The sequence below is a fragment of the Caloenas nicobarica genome, chromosome 2, assembly GCF_036013445.1.
Source record: "Caloenas nicobarica isolate bCalNic1 chromosome 2, bCalNic1.hap1, whole genome shotgun sequence".
Lineage (NCBI taxonomy): Eukaryota > Metazoa > Chordata > Aves > Columbiformes > Columbidae > Caloenas > Caloenas nicobarica.
This window is the reverse complement of record NC_088246.1, coordinates 116,668,029-116,688,344: the sequence shown is the minus strand read 5'-3', so window position 1 is coordinate 116,688,344 and position 20,316 is coordinate 116,668,029. Positions and strand designations below refer to the sequence as shown.

The following is a 20,316-nucleotide window of genomic DNA, read 5'->3' as shown; positions in this document are numbered from 1 at the left end:
TAATTGTCCATCCATTAATTTCTTGCTAATGTAGTTGATATCGATGACTGATTTTCTGTGCTAAACAGGAAGGACCGCTTCTTCATTCTAGGACGCATTCTTTCCTACAACTGCCCTGCTGTTAGCTACCAGTAGCTGCCGTTATATTATCTTTCATCTGGCCCAGAGCTGACAACAGATGGCCATCTCCGGGACTGCCATCAGTGTGACTTTATGAAGCATCCAGCTATGGTGTATTGAGGAGCTTCATGGCCAGTTCTGCAAATCTGTCTCCCTTCCCCCCACCCCGCAGCTGCCCCCCCTCACTCCATCCCTGTGAATAAGCTCCTCATTCCTGGCTCCACTCTCCGCTGGCCCTGTGGTTTCCCAACGAGTGATGGCACAATGTTATCACTGAAAGTTTGCCTCTTGAGGTCTTCCTTCCACAGCACTGGCAGAAGGTTGCAGTGGCCCCCGTATACCCCAGCCTCCTCACCCTCCCGTGGTTTTGGTGCCCTAAAGCACAGGTAGAGGAGGTCGGCAGCAGCAAACCTGCCACCTCTTATGATCTGTAGTCTGAGCCCTACCTACTTCCATCACAGAGCTTAGCTCAGTAGCCTTGCCTCTCCTCAAGCTCCAGGGTTTTGGAGAGAGGGGGTGTTGTCCCTAAAACAGGGTTCTTTATCCAGTGTGCATGCAAATGAGCCAAAATCTGCACACAGAGACGAGATATTGATTTTATTACAGAGTTGGACAAGTGTGGATGCTAGACCAAACTAGCATACCAGCAATACAAAAGTGTCAATCATTTATACAAAATCTTGTTACTATACACATGCCCTCAGGGCAGTCCTGTAGGGCTGATTGGTTACAGTATTTGCATACAAGATGTATAACATCATTCTTACTACGTGTGCTCACTGAGTAGTGGTCTTCTCCTGGAGGTGGGTAGCCTTCAAAGAGGAGGTGTGGTTTTGTATTAAAATGATATTATAATGAGCAAACTTTAAGTTAAGCATGACCACAAAATTTGTCAATAATCACTAGATACTCAGTCAACTGTCCATGGTTGACTTCTCAGTTCCAGGATAGGTTTTGTTCTACAATTGAAAGTTAATTACTGCTAGACATCTCATCTATTATCAGTCTAATATTAGCCTCATGGTCAGGTCTTTTGGTCTATCTAGTAACAGGGGGATGTTTGTTCTTTTTTTTTTTTTTTAATGTTCCACAAGATATTCTGCCAAACCAAGACTGAGTATATTAAGTGTGAAGGAAGCTAAAATATCGATTAGAGACCTAACGTGGAGAAAAGTATAAAATTCACAAGCATCCTGCTTCCACTGACATGTCAGATCATTCGGAAAAGCTGTTTAAACTGGGTGGCTGCTGTGCGTGTTGGAGAAAGATATATAGTTTGCTCTCGACAGAGTTTTCTAAAGCAAGGTACCTCCAGAGCTGAACCCGTATTTTAAGAGAAATTCACATTTGTATACTTTATTGTGATATTTGCGGCAAGTCTACAGCTCGTAACAGTCTCTGCCCTCCAGCTATAGAGGAGTAAGGCTCCATTGTTGGAGAGAGAGCGGCCTTCTGTGTGAAAGGCTGAGATGTGGTAGGCAAGATGAATAGCGCTTAAAAGCAGCGCTTGCGGTGCTGTCATTTAGAACAGGAACACTGAGGATTTAAACGAAAGTGAAAGGCATGGTAAATGAATCCTTTAAAACTGGTCAAATTTTCGGCCGCCTAAAATAACAAGTTTTCCTCCATTGATAGTTTCATTGAGTAGGAGGAAAGTTGGGAGGGGATGAATTCCCCTAGGGAGGAGGTGCAGATAGTTTGTGAAAACAAGGTGTGGTCAGTGATTCATGAAGAGACACATCCAGAAAACTCCAGTAAACAGCAATCTTGGCTCAAAAGTGGTGACTTTCCCTCTTTTTCCTTTTTTTTCCTTCTTTTCTTTCTCTTCTTTTATGGGGAGGTGGGGGGGAAGAGCGTCATTAAGATTGCTCCATTCCACACATTAGTCAAAAAGTCTCAGACGCAGATGGCTACACAACTGGAGCTGCTCATTACAAAACCCCAACCAGGAGGAACAGCTTTTAGATTTAGCTTTTTCTACCTGTTATTGGGGTCAAGTTCACCATGCTTTGATCAAACTGAGGCTGAAATATGATTTTGGATGAAAAAAAGAGTGGATTTTTACAGGCTCTCATGATTTTTTTAAAGTTGAGCTTCCTTTGTGTTCAAAGCTGAAAACGAGTGTCCTCCACCCTGTTAACAAGGCAAGAGAGGAAGATGATTCAGTTCTCATGAACCAATACTGCTGAGTTACGCACATTTCTACGTGCAGCTTTAGTTGTTTATCTGTATTGTTATAGTCTCATTTTGCAGCGGAATAGCCAGACACAGGCACTGATCATGGGTGTGTAAATCTGCCTGGGGACACTCTGTGTCACTGAAGACTCTGCTTCTCCCCATACTTTGTGCATATAGATGTGTGCTATGTGGTATAAAGAAATATTAGTGGCGCATTTTGCTTTGCTTTGCATTTGTAAAGGTGAAAGGTGATTGTGCAGGAAAATAGAAGAGTGTATTTGCCGCGAGACAGGCACTAAGAACTCACTCCCGTGCTCAGTTATAATTCATGATTGTACTGGTGGGAAGCCCTTATCCCTCTGTGGAGTTAATGCATCTCTACTGTAGCCTGCTGAGAGCACCCTGTGTCCCCTCCCACCATCTGTGCCTTCACTTGCGTGCTTTCTCTCTCTCTCTTTACTGTGACATCTCTTGGTGTTAAAACTGTCAGACTACTACTGCCTGGTAAAGGTGGCTTTATGATGTGTATTAGTGTTGAATTGCCATTTGAAGGGTGAGGAGGTAGGAAAGGGATATGTTACCATTTGGTTTAAGCTCTGGTTAGAAAATGCTGATGAGCAAATAGACAGAAAGGTAGATTTGTTACTTCAAAGAGCAAATGGCTTTGAACAGTATACAGAAATTGCCACAATGTAGGGTAAGAACCATTAAATGGCAAATGCATCTATGTTCCCAGTCTGGGCATATTTTACTGTTTCTTGGTACAGTGGATCTCTGTTTCTCCATGTCAAGATCTGAACCAAGGTCATTGTAAATTGAATAACATTTATTTACCCATCAGCTGGCTTAGCTGACGACTTTTATTTTCTACAGGTTGATCTCTTCTTTTAGCTGAAAAGGTCTCTTGCAGGCTGCAAGTTAATTGCTTCTATGCTACCTGAGACTTGAAATTCATGTGACCAAGTGCTATAAACTAGCACAATCTTACTTAAATAGGTAGTGTACAAAGATTTTTTATTGTTATTATTGCTGTAAGGCACTGTCAAAAGACCGGTGAGACTCTAGCTTCGAAAGAGCTGAACTCAGTTCACGGAGGTTTGAGATGATGCTTTATCAAGCTGGCACCTTACTGCAATATTAGACTCAGAATATGGTTAAAAGACTGTGTGCTTGACTGTCACAGCAATATTAATTTGCTGTGTTTCACTGAATGTAATCTTATGTAGTCCATTGTTTGTATTCCTTTAAAACTTATAAATCAAATCCAGACCTGGAATACCAGTGTATGAACTTAACAGATGTGCTGCCATAAGGGACTTGCTAGGTTACAAACTGCAGAAAGGATCTTTTTCTATTTCAGATTCCTAGCTTATTCCAGGAAGATTTAGGAGCCCCAGAAATAAGGTGGAAGGTCACGCGTTAGGGCGGTAGCACCCACCCAGCACTTGACGTTGGGTGTAATTGTCAGGAAATCCACCTCTAATCCTTTTGTTATTTAGTCGTAGCATCCTGCTGAAGCTCCCAAGCAAAAGTAGGGCAAGAATGACTCCAGTAGCTCTGCATCCAGGTTTTCTTAGGTGAAAGATCACTTCGAGATGACACAGCTGAGTAGTCAGGCTGAAATCCTAGTTGGTATTTTATTAATTTTGCACCAAGATAAATCCTGAAATTCTGACAAACTCCATGACAGGTGAAATTCCTTCTTGCGGAATCTGCTCAGCAAGAGGCTGCTCATTTCGTTCTGTTCGGAGGCAGGCAACAGGAGGGCAGCTTTATAATCAGCCCTCAAAGGAGCCTCGGCCGCCCCAGAGCCTTGGACTGATTGAATAACTCCTGGGCCTCTTCCCCTAGGCCTCCATCAGCAGGGGTCCTGTGGAAAGCAATCTCCCGCAGACTGGCACTGAAGTGAGCTTTAAACTACTATTTTCTGCTCTCCAGAGGAGCCTGGAGTACTAAAAGATAGATGGACTGCAGATATTTTATGAGAAACTGTCAGAAGAAGAGCAGAGTAAATGTTTTTTTTTCCCCGTTCTTTGAGTCACACACTGCATCGATGTAGAATTTTTCCCAGAATCTTTTACAGTGAAAGTTTGAAATTAATTGGTTGCTAACCTTAATTTTCCCCCCTCCCTCTTCTTTCTCGTTCTTTTTTTCCCCTTCCCTCTTCCTCTTCTTTTCCTTTTTTTTTTTCCTTAAATATTCACTCGGAGGCCCTTTGCTTAACCACAGTTGCAGAAAATCAGTACCATTTGCACTGAAATATTTATAATGACAGAATGAAAAATTGGATTCATTTTCTGGCCTGTAGCCGAACAGTCTGCAACTTTGCGCAGCATTGTTTAGCATCTCTCATTCCTTCCTTTCATTGGGGTTGTTTTCAGACACACATGCACGCGCTGCCCATGCTTCAGAGGAATGCTTAGCAAAACACAGAGCCATTTTTGATCTCAGCCTTGAGAAAACAACTTGTCTCTAACCTTGCCACCGTTTGTGGGGGGAAGGAAAAGAGGGGGTCCCTGGGAAGCGTATAGAATCCCTCTTCCAGGAGAGATTATAGAGGATGACATGCTGTAATCTGTCCTCTACAGCAAAGCAGCGTAAACTGGAATTCAGCGAGTTGCTTCAATGTGTTGCAGGGGAGGCAGAGTGGACTTAAGCACCGGGCTGGGTAGCAGGATCTCTCCATTAATGCCTCTTCTGCCACCAGTTCCCTCGGTGGCCTTGGGAAGCTCATTTGCCCACGAAGGAAGAGGTTGTCAAAAGCTCCCTTTTTGTGTGTGAACACAGACTGCCTGTAAAAATGCCCCGTGCTTCTTCACACCTCCGGAAAACAGAGGATACTGGAACCGTACATATTTACTTCCCTCACAGCAATGGTGTGAAGGTGAAGTGGGTGATGTCTGCAAGTGTTTTGAAAATAAAAGTGCAGATCCTCGGGCTCCAATTTGCATCCCCTGCCAGTATAAAAGGTACCTTAGTCAGACAGCCGAGGATTCCCTCAGTACACAGAATTTCCTGTTTATTTTGCTAGCTAGTTCTGTATCACTTTCTTTTGGTCCTCTAAGGCGTGTCTCAGGCTCTGATGAATTCCTGGGATTTTTAATTGATACAACAATCCTGTGGGGGCAATTACGAGCTGGCATAAGTTCGAGCAGCCTTATGAATGCTTTAATGTACACTGAGGACTGTGGTGGCCCAAGGTTTGAATGTTTAGGTCACATGGATTTACAAAAATATACGGTGACTGTATAGGAATTAGTCTGAAAATATACACAGTTTAGCAGAGAATGATAAGTCTCTGCAGATGTTGCACTGTTGTGCAGAAATTAATAGAGAAATGTATCTGTAAAAAGTGCTGATTTCAAAAACCCTTAGAAATGATCCTCTGCTGAGTTCTGTGGACTGTCCTGGCAACTGTGTTAGTTACTGGAAAAGCCCTGTAGCCAAAATGGTAACCCCTGACACCTAAAAAGGGGCACCTTGGATCCCTTAAGGAAGTGAGTGGGGTGCGAGGGGCTGGATTCTACAAGGTGCTGAGAATCCCCTGAAAATGCAGGTGCCAGAAATTGCCTATCGAGGTTAAAAAACGCCATCTTGCTGATTTCATCCATATCGAATTCACAACATAGCTCTGTTGCTGATAGCAGGTATCTGTGTATAGTACTAAATTCTCATCTCTGTTCCACATCACTCATCTGAGCACAGATTTTTTTAATTTGTTTTCTTCTGCTAGAGCTTCAAAATGTTGGCTCCTTCTCCGTGGTCCGAGGAGCACGGCCCAAGCAGGTGTGCCTGTAAGCAGTAGGAAGGGACGGACATCTGCTGTAACCGTCAGTACAGCTCGGTTAACGCTGCACAGCGTTCTGGGGTTTGTGAGCAACACATACTTTTTGCCATTCAAAAGTTTCTTACCAAGTTGCAGATTTGCCTTTTTACTGTCTTCCCCGAGATAGTTTGACAGGTCAGCCTGAAGTGATGAGCATTCTGACACTAACTGCATTGTGTCTTAGAAATTTTGCCTGCAGTTGTTTTACTGTAGTATTGCTTTGATTTGAAAAGGAACTTTTCACAAAGTGGTGTCTTTTAGGATATAACAAAAAAAAATTCCAATATTGTGCTGTACATATTCCAGAGATTTTCTGCTTAGCCCTTATTATTGCTTTCTGCTTTTCTTTTTTCTTCTTTGTGTAGGTAAATGGAGAACTGTATAATTTTTGTAATTCTTAACAGTTACTAAGAGGCAAAAATCATAGAAATGAGAAAGAACATGAGCTTTAATTGCAAATACTAAACATGTTTTTAAAGTGACTTTTTGAAAGCAGATTGCCCTCACAATTTAGTGATATTTTAAGGGAAAGCTGTAGCCCCAGAGTAGTTCTTTCAAATCCAGAAGTATTTCTTTAGTTGAGCCGACCAGAACACGAATATACAGGTATGTAAAATGCGTTAAGATGTTGAAATTTCAAGATTTGCGGGGCCGATAGACTGTAGACTGCAGTGAGGTGACAGCACAGATCTTGCTGATGCTGATGGCACAGCACAGAACTCTTACTGAGCATCAGGGACCGTGAGAGTAGCCCCCAAACAAATGTTTTATCTCATTGTTGAAGACAGTGCCTTTCTGGGAAAGCTGCTTTCTCTGCGGGCCTGAACCATGGTGTTGGGTTTGTTTTTCTGTTTGGAGTGCCAGTCTGTTTACTGAAGTTATTAGTTTATAAATTTTGCCAAGGTAAAGTAACTGTGAGAGCTTTAAATTAGAATAAGTGCCACTTCTGTGTGGCAGGTTCCTTTGAGGGCTGATTAGAAAGCAGGCCTCCTGTTGCCTGCCCCTTTATGCATGGCACTTCTGCTGTGGGTACTTGTTTATAGCTTACCTTTGAATTTATGTAAGTGTGCACTGTGGTATGATGAAGAATCGCCCTCTAATAGCGAAGATTCTGCCTTTTCTTTTTTTTTTTTTCCCTAGGATCAAGCTAATACTTTACTTTAAAGAGTTATTTTAATTAGGTGGGTTTTATTGTAATGAATTAAAATTAACTTGGAGTAGCAAATTATATAAGACTGCGAGGGTTATAGATTAGCCTCACCATAGCTACAGCACATCTTTTTGTAAAGGAATTAAACTTCTGTATTCCAGACACCTTGGAACTAAAGACAGATAGCAAATGAGTGTAAGTTACATTCCTCCTAAATGTGATTCTTTTCACTTGGTCAGAAGATGGCCACTCTAAAAACCAGTCCTAACAGGCAACAAGGGGTGAGAGCGGCAGCTGCTCGAGGCTGGATCCCCTGGCAGGAAACAAGGGCCCGGGAGACAGGAGTACCATGGCATCCCCAGCCAAACCCAGAGGTTTGGGGGGGGACATTTCTCCGACTGCCAGTGCAGGGTCAAGGCAAGATCTAACAATGTGTCTGAGCCGCAACGTGTCACTGGCCAGCTGTGTGACAGGAGCCGGAATGACCAACCTCAAAGAATGACATTTGGTAGGAGGATACTTGTTCCCTCACGGGGAAGAAAGAAAAAGGCATAAAAGGACGATTCTTTGTGGAGTACTTCTTGATTTTTTTTTTTTTTTTGCGGGGAGAGGGCAGTGTTAAAATATAGGAGTGGGGCTTCACTGTCTTCCCTCTTTTATAGGTTCTGAAAACAGGAGAAAGTGGGAGTAAAATTTCTCCCATTAACTGTGGTCACATTTCACACTTCTTTTACACAAATGCAAATGACAACAAAACAGAAGACAATAGAGAATCCAGACTTCTGCATTTTACAACCAACAGCCACAATGACAGACATAAAATTTTATTGTCCTGGTACCACATGTCAGTAAACGCTCCAGATTTATTGATTTACAGTGTGTGCCCTACAAAATTTAGAGAAGTAGTGACTTTGTTATAAAGGGCAAAATAGCTCTCTGTTCTCTCTAAAAGTCACCTTTACAACCTGGAGTTTCTTAAACTGAAAAGGAGAGAACTCCAACAAGGTTGCTGTAAGAATACAGCATTTCAGCATAGGGTTCTTAACTGCCTAACTAGTTACCAGCTATGAAGACAAAAAAATTGTCCTTATTTTCTTTTCCAACTAGTAGTTTTGTTATTAATGCACACACCCCAAGCCTGCCACATAAGCACTGTCGCAGTTCCCACTATTCCTTGTTTGAAGAGCAGGGCTGTGAGATGTCCAAGATGGGCTGGCACAGTAAGCAGTTGTGAAGGGACTCAGAGAGCGAAAGCCGTGGGGTCCTCTGCTTATCAGCTCAGAAAACTTTGGCTGTTACCATCAAATCTGCTCAATCTGGCTTTACTTGCAAACTGTCTTGAAGGAAAAAGGTGCACCAATGTGCAACAGATTTTGGAGCATTTAGTAGAGGAGGAGAGCTAGCAGAACTCCATAGTTTTTCCTTTTCTTTCCTACACATTTTAAAATTGACATACTATGAATGAGGGGACATATTTTCATTCGTGTTCCTGATACCAGGATACAAAATGCGCAGCAGTCCACTTATACATTGTCTTAACTAGGTGTATGTAGGCTTACTAACTGGATAAATTCCAAATAAGATTTCCACATATAAAATCCAGGTCTGGGGATTTTAAAACTGGGCTGGTTCGGGATTTTAAAACTGGGCTGATTCAGGATTTCCTTTTAGTTGAGCACAAACGGTGTTAGTCGCTTTGTGTTAATCTGGGGCTGATCTGTAACCTCCAGTGTGCTGAGTGCTGTTGTACAGGGCCCCGCGCGACGGCTGGCAATGTGCAGGGAATCCAGATTCCAGGCTGTCCCTTTGCCACCTGATCAGCACAATACCCAGGGTTGTGTGACGAGATGGGGAGGTGAACTCGGCGATCGATACAAGCGTGGGATGTGTCTGTGCGTATAATAAGAGTGCAGACAAGTTACAGCGCTTTTCTTTCAGGCTGTAGCAAGAAACTTGTAATTTCACTTGTAATTTTGTTCAAAGGAATTCTTGTACATGCACCTGTGGAAAACTGGAAAGGATCATTGTTTTAAAGGTTGCCCTTTGCATATAAATCACAGCTCTGTGTGCTTCCCCATTTTAATTGGGTGACCTTTTGAATCCTATGGACAGGCACTTCAATTCTGGACCTGGCAGTTGGTTTAAGATCAGAAATTAATGCATGTTCCAGGCTTTGAAAGTAAAAAAAAAAAAAAAAAAGAAATTTGAGAAGAAGATCCACTTGGAAGGTCCCTTCTCACAACTCAGAAAACTTCATGGCTGACCAAATAGATGTGCGTAAAATCCAGATTCATTTGTCAGTGTAATCCCTGAAAAGACCTAACAGGATTCAGCGAATATGAGAGAAACAGGAGGAGCAAGAAATGCATAATGTTTCCAGTAGGACATTTCTGTGCAATTATCACGTTAAACTTCCATTATTTGTCACTAATTACTGCACTGAGCTGTTAAATATTTAGTAGTAGTTTGTTTAATTGGGTTCGACCTATAAAGGAATCTGTACGTAGCGTAGCTCCAGTTCCCAGAGCCAGTTCCTCACTCCCAGCTAGGCGAATTTCTATTCACGTAGGATGAACACGTATTGTCAGACATGGGTTTTTGGTTTTGTTGTTTGGGTTTTTTTACCTCTCTCTCTCCCACAGATTTATTTCTCTTTAAGGTATCTAAAATTAGAGCACGAAGTAGAAGCACTGCTCATGGTTGTAAACTGGGAGGGAGGTCAAACTTAAACTTGTTTACAGATGTTGTAGTTTGGAAAGCACTAGCATGATAAATTAAACATAACAAAGAAAAAAAATTAAAGCAGAGCAACAACTAGCCCATGAACATATGTGTCTGTAAAACACAGACTTAATCCCTGAATATTTTATTAGGTAGTATTGCCTATCAAAGCTTGTTGTCCCCTGTTACTCTGTTGTACAATAGCTGCAGATAAACCTGGATTTTTTCAGCTTTGGGTTCTGCTCGCTCTTTGCCTGGCTGTGTCTGACACGGAGAAGTGACTTCTGGCTGTGGCCTCTGCAGAGGATGTGCAAGAATCAATTAGTACCTGAGCAATATTCACGTTGTTTTAAACCCTACAGGCCTGGGTTTGTTCTTACTTGTCCCTATCTTGAAACTCCCTTGGTTTCAGAGGAGTTTCTCTTAATTTATACCAGGGTAATCGTAACCATATTCTAAAGTAATAAGTAATAAAGTAATAAGACTTTTGATATATTTCTCAGAAGTGCCTCCTTTTGCCTTTTTTGTTTAAGCTTTTATTCCCACTTAATGAACAATTTTCTTATTGGGGAAGGATGCTTGTGTATTAATTTCAAACATTTGCAGTACCACAAAAGCCTTGTTTTTCTACAAAGAAGACTTAGGCCTGGATCCCAATTACTAGTACAGCCCGTTTGCAGCATAAAAGAACAGGAAGCTTTCCCACTTTCAATGAATTGCTGTGAACATGTCCTAACCATTGCCCTCTCTCCCCACCACCGTCATTTTATCATTTATGGGGGTAATACAGGCACCTTGCCCATGCAGCCAGGGACACCTTGCCTGAAATGGAAGAGGTTGTTGTAGGTTCCGTTGCGTTTCAATGAACACCAAACAGGGCAAGGGAGGCTTATGGAAGGCTGTTGCCTGGCACCATAGGTTAAAACAGCCTGGGAACTACTCTGATTTATGTCAGAGGCTTAACCGGGAGCCCCCTGCCAACGCTTATAATGAGGAAGGTGCAAAGATGGTGAACAGATGCCCGTGTTTGGGTTTGCATTCTTCTGGAGACAATGATGAAGGTCTTACTTTCTGTACCTAGGAATATATGTCATTCTTCTCCATACAACAAATCTGTGATATACGTACTCACATACAATAATGAATCCAAAAAGGAATCATTGACATTTTACTAGTGACTTACTGGAAGTCTCTGAAGAAAAATAGGAATCAGGGCTTTTGGTTTGGTTTGGGTTTGGTTTTAATTTTCAGTCTGCATCCCTGAGAACATGCTATCCAATATGAGATTTTTTTATGGGTTGGTTTTCTCTGGCCCGGCTGGAAATGCTTGAGTAGAAGAACCAGAACACTGAGAGTTTTACATAAATACAGTAAAGATTGCGATCTGATTAGCAGTCATGCCACTTCAGAGACATTAACATGATATCAAATCACGTAGGTTAGGTGAGCTAATTTATATGAATAACTGCAATTCAGGGTAGACTTTCCTAAATTATCATTGTCAACAGTGGTCAATCATGACCTTAGATGACCATCTAGCTGGCCATCATGTCTGAGAACAGACCTGATTCTCAAAGGCTGGTAAACATCGACTCACCACACATAAGTGGTATTTATGGGTACATAAGTGGTTATTTACGGGAACACAGATTCTCTTGAGATTTGGCCCCTTCTTTGTTGTGGAAATAGCTCTGGTTTAGTTCAGATCAAATGCTTATTTCCTTGGGAATCTCAAGTTTCAGAGACTGTATTTTGTTAGGTCTATGCTGGTGATCAAACTTGGCTAGGATGAAACTGCATGCCTGCTTTAGTGAATTTAGAAGTTCGTTAGTGCTCCTCCTGCTCTGCCAGCTGCACTGCAGTACCGAAGATGCTGGTGGCAAGGACACCTTGCCTGGACTTTTTTCTGTTCTGTCCAGAACTCCAAAGTCTCCATTTGGCTTCCCAGTTTTCACATATGAAAAACTATTAGACGACATCTCCTTTCCAGCTCTTTCATTCACTCGGGATAAGTGTGACCATTGGAATCTGAATATATAGTCATTTTTTGTGTCAGAAACATTGTAATTCCTGGGATGAAACTCATCAGAAACATTTGTTAATTCCAAGATTTCAGATATAAAAATTTAAGGTAATTTCTTCTAGTTTGTGTTTTTTGAAAGGAAAGGATGGGCCTGAGAGGGAAAATAATCTATGGTCACATCATCCATTCATGAGCTTCAACTGAATTTGCTCTTTTTGTGCTTCACCTGTGTGAGGAATACAGAAATGTTTACAGTCTGAGTGTTCATGGATGCGCTGTCAGTACAATTAAGGATTATAGCATAGAACGGACCTAGATAGGTCCCTAACCCTCAGTTACTTCATTTGGTGGACCTGGACTGTGGAGGTGGTTACCTTTGCTGTGGGAACACAAATCCCACCTATACTACTTTTTCACCTGTGCAGCAACTGAGCCTGAGAAGCCCATGGAACAGAATCTTATTAATTGCTTGCAGCGGCCGTGGAGCCGGAGCCTTAACATTTTGGGGCATTGAAAGGAAGTTTACTGCTTTCGGCTGCTTTGAAATGGCCCAGATATTCTACTGAAACCAGCTCCTAACTATGCAGATTTGGTTTCATCTGCGATTTGGGGCTGGCTGAGCCGCTTCCTCTCCTGGGATGAACATCAGGAAAAAAAAAAGCCCTAACCCTGAGGTCTATGAAACTGTGCAACAGTCTCCCAGGAGAAGCACTGGAAGCTCTAATTAAAACTGGACTGGGCAAAACAGTTGAAATTACACTATAGGCAATAATCCAACACTGGCAAGATGGGTGGAGAAAACGCCCTAATGGGTCTTCTCTGTCTTTAGATTCTATGAATTCTTGTTCTTCTCTTTTATTATGCTATTTCACCTTTTTCTTTAATGGTGACACAGTGTCATCTAGAAAGTATTATAAGATGTGATTGTGAGCTGAGTAAGATGATGTTAAATGTCAAAAGAAAAAGCAACAGTTTCTCTGCAGGTATTATACAGAGACAAGAAAAAGAGAAACTGACTGTAAGCGAGGGACATCAGTGCGGTGTTTCTGATCTGTAAGACAGTGGCAAATGCCTGCAGTATATACGTTTATCATTTTGACATTACGTTTCATATTCTCTGCTTATGAAGAATAACCACATTCCACCAAACCTCTGGCACAGGTGTGGAAAAGCCATTCACTGTAACAGTGTACATCACTCGGATTGCTGGAGAAATCTCCCATCCAAATGTTTCAAATATCCCCAAAGACCTGGACTAAATAATATCTTTTTACATCTTAATTTATAGTATGTGTTTAATCATAGTATCTCACAGATCTAAATATCTCATCAATGTAGTCTTGGGTATAATCATGTTACAGTTTACCAGGAATGAACCCTGCCACAGTATAATGGGGCTTTGACAAGAAACGGTGCTGCAGTACTGAAGCAGCACACGTTTGAAGGAAGGGTATAAAAATCGACCTCTTCTGAGATTTTTCTTATGGTTATGTCTGAATAAGTTTCATTTATTTGGTTTTGGTGTTACCACTACATGCTCCTCTTCCCTACTCCCTTTGCCTTTTCACCCAATGCCGTATTTCAGCAGTGCCAGATGCAGAGCTCTCTGCATCGGAGGTCCTGCATCGTGACAACCAGATCAGTAACAAAGCATCAGACCCACGTTCTGGAAACCATGTTGACACTATAAAGCTGCATTCTTGATTCGTCGTTACCACTGCACTTAAGGTTTTGCTAGGCTTTCCTTTTCTGCCAGCCTTTCTTTCTTCCCTTTCAGTTCTGGAAAATCCAACAGCCTCTTGTTAGCTGCAGACAGTTTGAAAAGTATGGCACAGGGTAAGAAATTGGAATAAAAAGAAGGGAAGAGAAGTAGAAAATCTTGATTAGAAAGTATAATTTAATAGAACATGTATTGAGCCAAATGTATTGATTAATGTGGAAGATATAGTACTTATATTGATTCAAACTAGAGATTTAGTACTAAAAGCTGTAAGCCAAAAAGCTGTTGCAGATTGCTACAAAAGTCAGTTTAATGCTGTCCTTGAGAATGCCTTCACAAAGAAATTCTTCTAATGTTTGAGGAGTAGGTAGAATGCGGTATATGTCAGTTTGATCCCGGAGGGTTTTATTTTGTACTCTAATAGCTGTTACGAGCCTACATTATATCCAAGGAGTAATTTTCCTTAGGGGTGCCCGGCTCGCTTTGTGTCAATATTCTAGCATTTTAAGTCACGTACAGTATATGCTTCTGGGAACAGTGCAGGAGCCAGCCAGACTCATAATGGTCTGCATTCATTAATAAAGGCAGAAGCTTCTGTCCCTCCATTGCCCACTACAGGGATGCCTCCCTGGTCTTCAGGGACCCGTACAGACACATTTAAAGAAAGCTTTATTTTGAGTGGGCAGGAGATGAAATGCAGGACTTGCAGGCATTTCCTAAGTCAGCTCTATGCCCGAGCATAGGGGTGACCTTAATGGGTCAGAGAAGAATGCAGGTCAAAAGACTTATTATCCAGCCTGTTGGAAACCAATTGCTTTTGTTAAAAAAAAAAAAGAAAAAAAAAATTGTAGCACTTAAAGGTTGATAGTAATGTAGAGTTCTGTTTTACAACCTGGAACCGTATTGCAGTGCAGTGGGGTGCTTTTTTTTTTTTTAAATGCGAAAAAATACAAGATGATCCGTAATGTACACAGATAAAGGACTCCAGATAAGTGGTAACATGTAGGGCACCATAATTACTTAATCAGTGATGATCGATTACTTATGTTTGTGTTCTTGAACTAAGGAAAAAATAACTGCTGTGGTACTGTTACCATCTGTTGAAATAATGCATCTACATTTCATCGTTGTATTTCTTCACGTGTACCCTCTTTGCGCTGTTTGTCAGGTACAACTATATCGTGTTTCATCTAGTCATAAAAAACAGAAGTCACATTTAAATTGAATGCAACCACAGTTCACATTAAAGATTCTAATGGGCTAGTGAGTCTGTGGCTATCCGTGGATATGTTTTTCTTCGTTAATTTTGATGCTGTGGGCAGGAACTTTTTGCTAGCTAATGCTTCTCATGTTCCATCTGAAACACAAAAGCATATACCAAACAACAAAAAGTATTATTGCCTCTTTTGTCTCAAGCATTTCTGCAAAGAAATCTTTTAATATATTTTTTTGCAGAGGAGATTCTTCCACCCGGTATTACGGTGAAATCTGTGCATGTTTTTGACTCCTTAGCACAAACAACAGGGATATCTCAGGGCATTTTCATCCAAAAAATTGGTGGCATATAATTTTATAGCAGTTCACGTAACAGTTGGGATTCTGGGGTCTGCTAACAAAAATAATTATCTCTAGGAACAGGGCAAATACATTTTAAGAGTTCATTTTGCTTGTGAAATATTTTGAATTCAGGTATTCCCAGGTAATATAGCTGCATTCCAAATAATACTGAGACAGAGAAACTGGGGATGCAGGACAGTTTTCCTGTCTTGGTTTGCATCTAACGCGGTAAAAAATGCAGTGACACACAGACCTCCTGCTTCACTGTGCCTCCATTTTGTGCATGCAAACCTTGCGTTCGTGTTTGCAAACTAGTTTCTCCTCATGAAATCACAGCTCTTGGAAATGTTAACATATCTATTGCTGAAAGAGTATGTTAAGAAAAAACATTTTTCCCTTTTTCATGCCTAAGTAGGAAATTGAAATTTTTGCTTCGTAGGGAGACTACCTCATAATTAAACAGATGGGTTTATATGCAATCAAATTTGGGGGAGGCAAAGAAGGCAAACATATGATATCTCTTGTACTCGGTAAAATGACTTCTCTTTGGCACGTGGATGTACTAATTACTCCGAACTCAGGCAAACTAGTTTTAAGTTTCCATGGGAGGCGTCTCAAGCTTGTGTAACGTGTCCTTAGTGCAGTTTTAGCAGCAGCTCTCCGAGCCGCACAGGGGATCTCCACTGTAATATTGTGCTCCCCCTGGGTGCACCGCACCCCCGCGTCCCTGCCAGGTCCCTGCCGTGTCCCTGCCGACGGGAGCTCCAAATTCTGTGTTTCCCGCCTGTCTGAACTCGCGCTGCGGGGGAGGCGGGGAGTTCGCCGCACGCGCGGCAGAGAGACTATTGGAGTCGAGATCTGCTGTGCGGGTAATGGAAGAGAATTTTTGCCCTAAATTTTTAAACACAACACCCCTCATAAAAACAACGACAGTTCATAACTGGGATTAATGTTTGTAATTTTCAGTCACTTAGACATGGGGTCTCCAATAGATGGCTTTTGGTGGAATGGAATACGGCTCTCCGTGGGATTACAGAATTTTCCTCCTTTTCTTATCTCTCTCCTCCCATCCTTTGCCTGTTCATCGTGTCAATGTTATGCTTCTGAAGTGCTTTTCTTTTTGCCACTTAGCCAAATAGGTGTTTCTCCCTAGTCCCTCACATTTGGGGAGCCTTAATTACTTTGGAAAACTGTGTTGTGTTTTGCCTGTTCGCAATAAGTATAGTTGTCTGTTTAAGGCCTAAACTGCTCAAAGCGTTTACTTATGTTTGTATCCTGCCCTGTCTCGTTTTTCTCTGCAACACTTGTGTTCTTCTATTATCTCTTCATTATCTCTAGAGAATCTCCTTTTGCACCAGGGCACAGGAGTCAGGGACACTGAGAGCAGGGGCAAGTCGGTCCTTGTGGTGCGTTTTGTTTCCTTCGTATTTCGGCCTTTTCATTTTTTAATCAAAAATGGCATTGCAGCCAGAGTTATGCCTACGCTTCTAAAACACCTTTTGACTGCTTCATATGCAACTGTTCATCCAGCCTCGAACTGGTTATGCGTTTTTCACTTAGCGAACAGAAATGAAAAATGGGCATGACTGACATGCTTGCTCTCAGTAAGTTAGAAAGAAAAGACACCCCCTCCCAAATATGTCTCTGAAACATAACAACTGGTATGTGACTTCACCTACTCAGAAGGAGAGAAAAAAATCAGAATTCAGGCTGCCACCCCATATTTAACTTGTCCTGTTATTTCTAGGTACTGCAGGGTCTCCAATAAGCCTGTGGTGTTATGTTGTAAGTGCTGCAATAAATGGACACAACAGGATGACAAAAGGGCTGACTGTCAGGCTTAACTCTTAATTTCCTTGCTTTTGTGGTTCAAAGTTAGAGCCCATTACCTGTGACCAGCCAACATTTTAGTCTGCAGCTATTGTTTCTGCTTTACAGCATTTTGAAATGATTTTATGAGGATAAGCTAGATGAAATCGAGTGGTAGGGTGTATTTTGTTAACACTCTCTGGCCTTGGACAGTCTGGAATTCCTGCCATCAGCATTAAATCATTTTGTATTCACATCTGGAAATTGCATCTTTAAGTGTCACTGGGTCATTTTCCTTTAATCTTGAGAATGGCACTACATTAAAAATTCCTCAGTCTTACTGTAAGATCCTTTCCTTGCCAAATGTCCCATGAGCTATTGTTTGTGTGCGTGCACAGTGTAGGGAGTGAGGAGGAGGAAGGGAGGGAGAACTCTCACGCTGCTCCGAGGTCACACTGAATTTCACATTTGTTTCACCAAGGCTGTTTTCATGTGTCTTTTCGTAGGTGGCTCTGGAGGGTATGGTTCAGTAGATGTTCACTTCGTTGAAAATGCTGACTGTCTTTTGGGAACAGGTTCATCCTGAAGTGCGTTAGTCCAAAGGGGGTTTAAGATAGATTAATTTAATAAAGCCGAGTGAATGGACTGGGCGTGCTGGGAGCAAATTGTGGGATGTGACGCCTCTGCCCTCTGGGTCACTGGCCCAAATCTGGCCCAGATTTCTAGGGGGAAAATTCATCACTAGCCACTGGCTGCCCTGTTGTCTGAGAAGTCTCATTCACAGACCTTTTCCAGTTATCTGTGGATCCGGTGTACACTGTAGAAGACTTAATACACATTATATCCTTGCTCTTAGCTCAGTGCTTGTGAAGAATCTGAGCCACTGCAGGCATTGAAATAGCGTCTTTCATCCCTAAAAGTGGTCGACTCGATCAGAGCAGGGGTAGGAAGGAGGGCGAAACTGGTGTTTGCTCTTGGATTTGGTGATTGCTCACATGGGAAAGGAGGATTTCAGGCTCCGAAGTCTGTGCTGTGTCACCTCGCATAAGGCGCTGCATTCACTTGAGGAAAAATACCTGTGGTTTTTGGTGACCGAAGGAAGGGCTGTGGCAGCCCCTCCTGTTTTCTCATTAGCCTTTGAGCTCCCTGCTGGGCACAGAACGACTCTTGCCAGAAGATACTGTGCCGTACTGTTTAGGGGGAAATAGGTTTTAATGCAATAGAACATTTGAAGTGGTACCGCAGTCTAGGAAGCACAGACCATATTTTTGGTTCGTAGGCAGCAAGGTCTTTTATGACAAATAAATGCTTCTCACTTGCATAATGCATATACCATGAGCCGTATGTAAGCGGCCACCAGAACCGCCGACCTGGTAGGCAGCTTCACTGGGGCAGGTCGGCCCAAACCTACCTGGAGAGGGCACGTTGCCCTTCTCGTGGCGCGCGGAAAGAAGAATATCGGTGTGAAACAACCGGGGAAACCTCCTCTCCTTGATAACAACGCTGCTTCTGGCTGCTTTGAAACAAGGAGGGGTCAAACATATTCTCTTTCCAGTCCATCATTCTGTGAGATATGTTGGGGGAATTGTTCTTGCATCTTTCTTTCGCGCAGAAATGCCTGTCCTGCGTCTAAGCTGTTTCTTTTCTTTTTGTTACAGAATCATACGATGACCCAGCACAGCAGTTAGTGCAAGGCCCATCTCTTCCAGAGAATTCTTTGTGGCACAAAAAGGGAACACGTTTTACTCTTTGCACGAAACTTTCATTGTTAATGTATATTATTCCGAAACATTGTATTGTACCATAAAACCTGTATTATCGAAACTGTTGGATGTTCATGTGTTTGAACTTTTGAGCACCGGATAGACTTCCTGTATATAAAGTGTTGCACATGTATTATGTTGTCTGATACTAAAATGGTCTTATAAAGACGAGTGGACTTGGGCCCTATTCAAGAAAGATACAAATAATAATAATAATACTGTGTGAGGGGAAAACAATAGCTTAAGAAAAAATGTCATTTTCAAGGAGGAGGGAGAAGGTAATAGCGATGTTCCATTACAGCTCTGTTCGGCCTTCCTTTCGTTTAAACTTCAGTCTAGAAATCTCTCTTTTGGTATACAAACGGATGAATCTAAGACTATTTTTTATTGCTGAAGATTCTTGCAAAAAATATGAAGAGACTCTTTCCACAGAGCAGGAACCCACAGTTGAATAAGGCCCGTATATATATTTGTAAGCCTTGCGATATGACAGATAGCATTACCATATATGCAATAGTTGTTATGTAGATTGTCAAAGAATTTTTTTTCCTGGATACCATTTGAAGCTTTGAGTGTTCAAGACTTTCCTTAATGATTTCACACGGCCAAATTCTTGAATCAGTTGAACTAACCTGTATGTTACTGTTATTAATGTTTACTCTGCAGTCTGAACCTGGAGATTACTGGAATTGTTTTCCAAAAGGAAATAAATTCAGTTTACCATTATGTGTGAGTGTGCTTGTCTTTTGTCTTTCTCCTTGAAAAGTAGCATTGCTATTACTGCCCCTGTAGTACTTAAAGGACCAGCAAGATCTGGAATCCCATTATATCAGGACCTACACACTGCCCAGTAGGAGTAGGTCACTTTTCTCAAAGTTAGGCATTTAAATAAATGGAATTCTGGAAACAGATCTGCTGGCCCACTGCAAAGCTGTGTGTGCTCGAGGGTACTATTCACTGTTCGCTGGTTTTGTTTGTTTGTTTTATCTGACAGTCTCAACGATTTTGTACCTGTACACTTGATGTGTTGGTTGCCAGAGGAGTCACAGCACATCTTCTGTGTGTAATTATCGGTGCATTTCAATGCGATATTACTTAGTGAGTCGGGTCTAGGGCTGCCAACCGGGAGCCCCTGCAGCTGTGCCAGGAGCCCTGTTAAGCTCCCATCCCGCACACTCTCCCCTGACGCGGGGAGCAGGGCTGGAGGTGGTGCACACCGCGGGATGGTGCTCACCAGCACCATGGCCCCGCGGGACCTGTCACAAGACCTCACAGGTTTGCTCGAGTCTGAATTGGCTCCTGACTGCCTGCAATTTTGGTAAGAAGAAAGAAGGGGATAAAAACTCTCCTTGCTTACCAGGACGCCCCACTACCTCCAGCTCACCTACAAAAGACGACCAAAAAAACCATTCTCCAGCTATTTCAGTATCTTATCCTATTGCTTGAATT

At 42.1% G+C, this 20,316-nt stretch overlaps 1 protein-coding gene across 9 annotated transcripts in view; it reads left to right on the top strand.

Annotated features, from left to right (window-relative positions):
* Window positions 1-19,547, top strand: part of ZNF521 (zinc finger protein 521) — a 235,960-nt gene extending 216,413 nt beyond the window's left edge. For all 9 annotated transcript variants that reach the window (XM_065628661.1, XM_065628659.1, XM_065628655.1 and 6 more), the window contains one exon: window positions 18,763-19,547. In XM_065628661.1, coding sequence (XP_065484733.1) covers window positions 18,763-18,792 — 30 coding nt within the window. In that variant the 3' untranslated portion in view covers window positions 18,793-19,547. The remainder of the gene's footprint in view (window positions 1-18,762) is intronic.
* Window positions 19,548-20,316: the final 769 nt, after the last annotated feature.